The 2,447-nt window shown below is 50.1% G+C and overlaps 1 gene segment (V, D, J or C); it reads right to left on the bottom strand.

Annotated features, from left to right (window-relative positions):
- Positions 1–701: 701 nt before the first annotated feature.
- On the bottom strand, positions 702–1,517 carry LOC119064876 (immunoglobulin lambda variable 7-46-like). The segment is given in 2 exon segments: positions 702–1,332; positions 1,419–1,517. Coding segments are annotated over 2 exon segments (456 nt in total).
- Positions 1,518–2,447: the final 930 nt, after the last annotated feature.

Below are 2,447 nucleotides of genomic sequence, written 5' to 3'. Positions count from 1 at the left end.
CCACTGCCTTTACCCCAACACTGCCTTCACCCCATATGGGGAGAAAACAATTACATAAATAGAAGGAACGTGTTTCTGTGGAAGTATTTTAATGAGCCTACAAAGAAATTTCTACAGTGAAAATAAGCGAAGTTGTTCTTTAAATAAACACAGTGGAGCCCTTTCTAAAGAACGTCTTGAATTGTGAGCCCTGTAGTCGGTCTGTCTGCTCTCCCCATAGCTGTGCAAACAGTTGTCTGGAACAGGCAGCGGCTTTGACCCAGAACAGAGTCTAGGCATTCCTGCCCTCTAGCACCACAGAGGCTGGAGAAGGAAGATGGGCAAGGACACTCCTCTGGGAGGCGGCTCCAGCTCCATCTCCCAGTGTCTCTGCCTCCTCTGCTTCTTCACACCAGATTATGAAGTGGGTCTTGGTTGTTAAATGCTGGCCAAGTCATCTTTACACCTGATTGTCTGTGTGAGCTATTGTCCACGTGGGAGTGACCTTTCCTTTTCTGTCCTGTCCATTACCTGTGAAATTGTTGATGACATTTGCTCCTGTTTTAAAGAGGACTTTGTCTTCCTGAAAAGGTGGGTTAAAACAAGTCACAGCTTAGAAATGTTGATCCCATTGCACCCCACTGGGCCTTGGAGAACAAGCCTTCTTTTTTTTTTAATAAATGACCTCTTTCCTTTTTTAAAATATTTTATTTATTTAATTTATTTATCTTTAGAGGGGAAGGGAAGGAGAGAGGGAGAGAAACATCAATGTATGGTTGCCTTTCGTGCGTCCCCTGCTGGGAACTGGCCTGCAGGGAACCGGCCTGCAACCCAGGCATGTGCCCTGACTGGGAATCGAACCACGATTGTCTGGTTCACAGGCCCGTGCTCAATCCACTGAGCTACACCAGCCAGGGCGGGAACAAGCCTTCTGAGCCCACATTGGCTAGACCAGCCTCTGTGAGCAGGAGGTGGGGGAATGGGAGGAGCAGAGGGTGCACTGAGCCCTGGGTTTTTGTCTCACTTCCCCCCTGCCTGTGTCATTGTGGTAATGGTTGCTGTACCACACAGCACAGTAGTACTCGGCCTCGTCCTCAGGCTGGGCCCCTGACAGGGTCAGGGCAGCGTTGCCCCCGACGATGGAGCCTGAGAACCGGGCAGGGGTCCAGGAGTATTTACCATTTGTATCACGAATCAGTGTTACTGGGACTTGGTCAGACTTCTGCTGGACCCAGTATGGATAGTGACTGCTGGTGATGGCTCCAGTGCTGGAGGCACAAGTGAGAGTGACTGTCCCTCCTGGAGACACAGTCAGGGAGGGCTCCTGAGTCACCACAGCCTGAGACCTGGATCCTGAAATGAAAACAGACTCATGTCAGGAATGAAGAGTAAAGGCAGAGGGGTCCCTGCAAAGTCTGGTCTCTGAAGCGTCCACAGACCTGGGCAGAGGGTGAGGAGGGGGAGCAGGAGGAGAGGAGTCCAGGCCATGGTGGGCACTTTCCCAATCCCCTGGCCTCAGGCTGGGGCTGCTCTCTGGGTGTCCCTTTATCTCCTCCTCTGCCCTGGGTGAGGGGTGTGTTTGGTGGGGCATTATGCAAATAGGAGCCCAGAGCACCATCTAATTCTGGGTCATCAGGACAGTTCTCAGCTTTCCTGTGAGCAGAATGCAGTGGTTGTGTGAGCTTTCAGTCTGTCCCTTGAGGGGAAGCAGCTGCTGTTAATCACGTCTAACTCAGGCCATGAACAGGGGCACAGGGCCCTTTCCATTAGAGACATTCGAGTTGGTGTCAGCCATGCACCTCTGAAAGGACCCACAGCGCCCCCTGGGGACGTCCTCTGGGGACCATTCATGGTGTTGGGAACTGTTAAAGTAATGGTGGTGAAAGAGAGTGGAAGGATGGAAGGAAGGAAGGAAGGGAGGAAGGAAGGGGAGGGAGGGAGGGAGGGAGGGAGGGAGGGAGGGAGGGAGGGAGGAGGAGGGAGGGAGGGAGGGAGGGAAGCAGAAGGAGGGGAGGGAGGGAGGGAAAAGGAAAAGAAAAAGAGAGAGAGGCAATAGAGGGAAGGAAGGAAGGATGGATGCAAGAAGAGAAAAAAAGTTGACATAGTCCTGATTTGCTGCTGAAAGTGTCCTTTTTCAATTTCACATTTTGTGCCTTTCAGTTCTACGATATAATGTCCATTTCGTTTGTCTGGTGACTCCTATTTAATTTCAGTTTTTCTCTTTTCCCATTTGTCTTGAGAGCACTCATTGTTGCTCTTCACATGGATTTGGGATCATTGCCAAAATAATATCTGTCCCAGTTCCCCCATCGGAATCAAGTCAGTGTTAGTATCAATAGAGTTTTCATTTCTCATTCAAACTTTGACTTTTCTCTTTGCTTTTTCAATATATAATGGTGTGTTTTTACTGGAATCTGGATTTTGGAGACCACAGGAGGATCCCCTGGGTCCCGTTTTCTCTTCCTTTA

The sequence above is a fragment of the Artibeus jamaicensis genome, unplaced genomic scaffold (genome assembly GCF_021234435.1).
Source record: "Artibeus jamaicensis isolate MK-2021 breed Jamaican fruit bat unplaced genomic scaffold, CSHL_Jam_final contig_525, whole genome shotgun sequence".
In the NCBI taxonomy this organism is placed as follows: Eukaryota; Metazoa; Chordata; class Mammalia; order Chiroptera; family Phyllostomidae; genus Artibeus; species Artibeus jamaicensis.
Note: the sequence above shows the minus strand (reverse complement) of the source record. Positions and strands in the feature narration are given on the sequence as shown.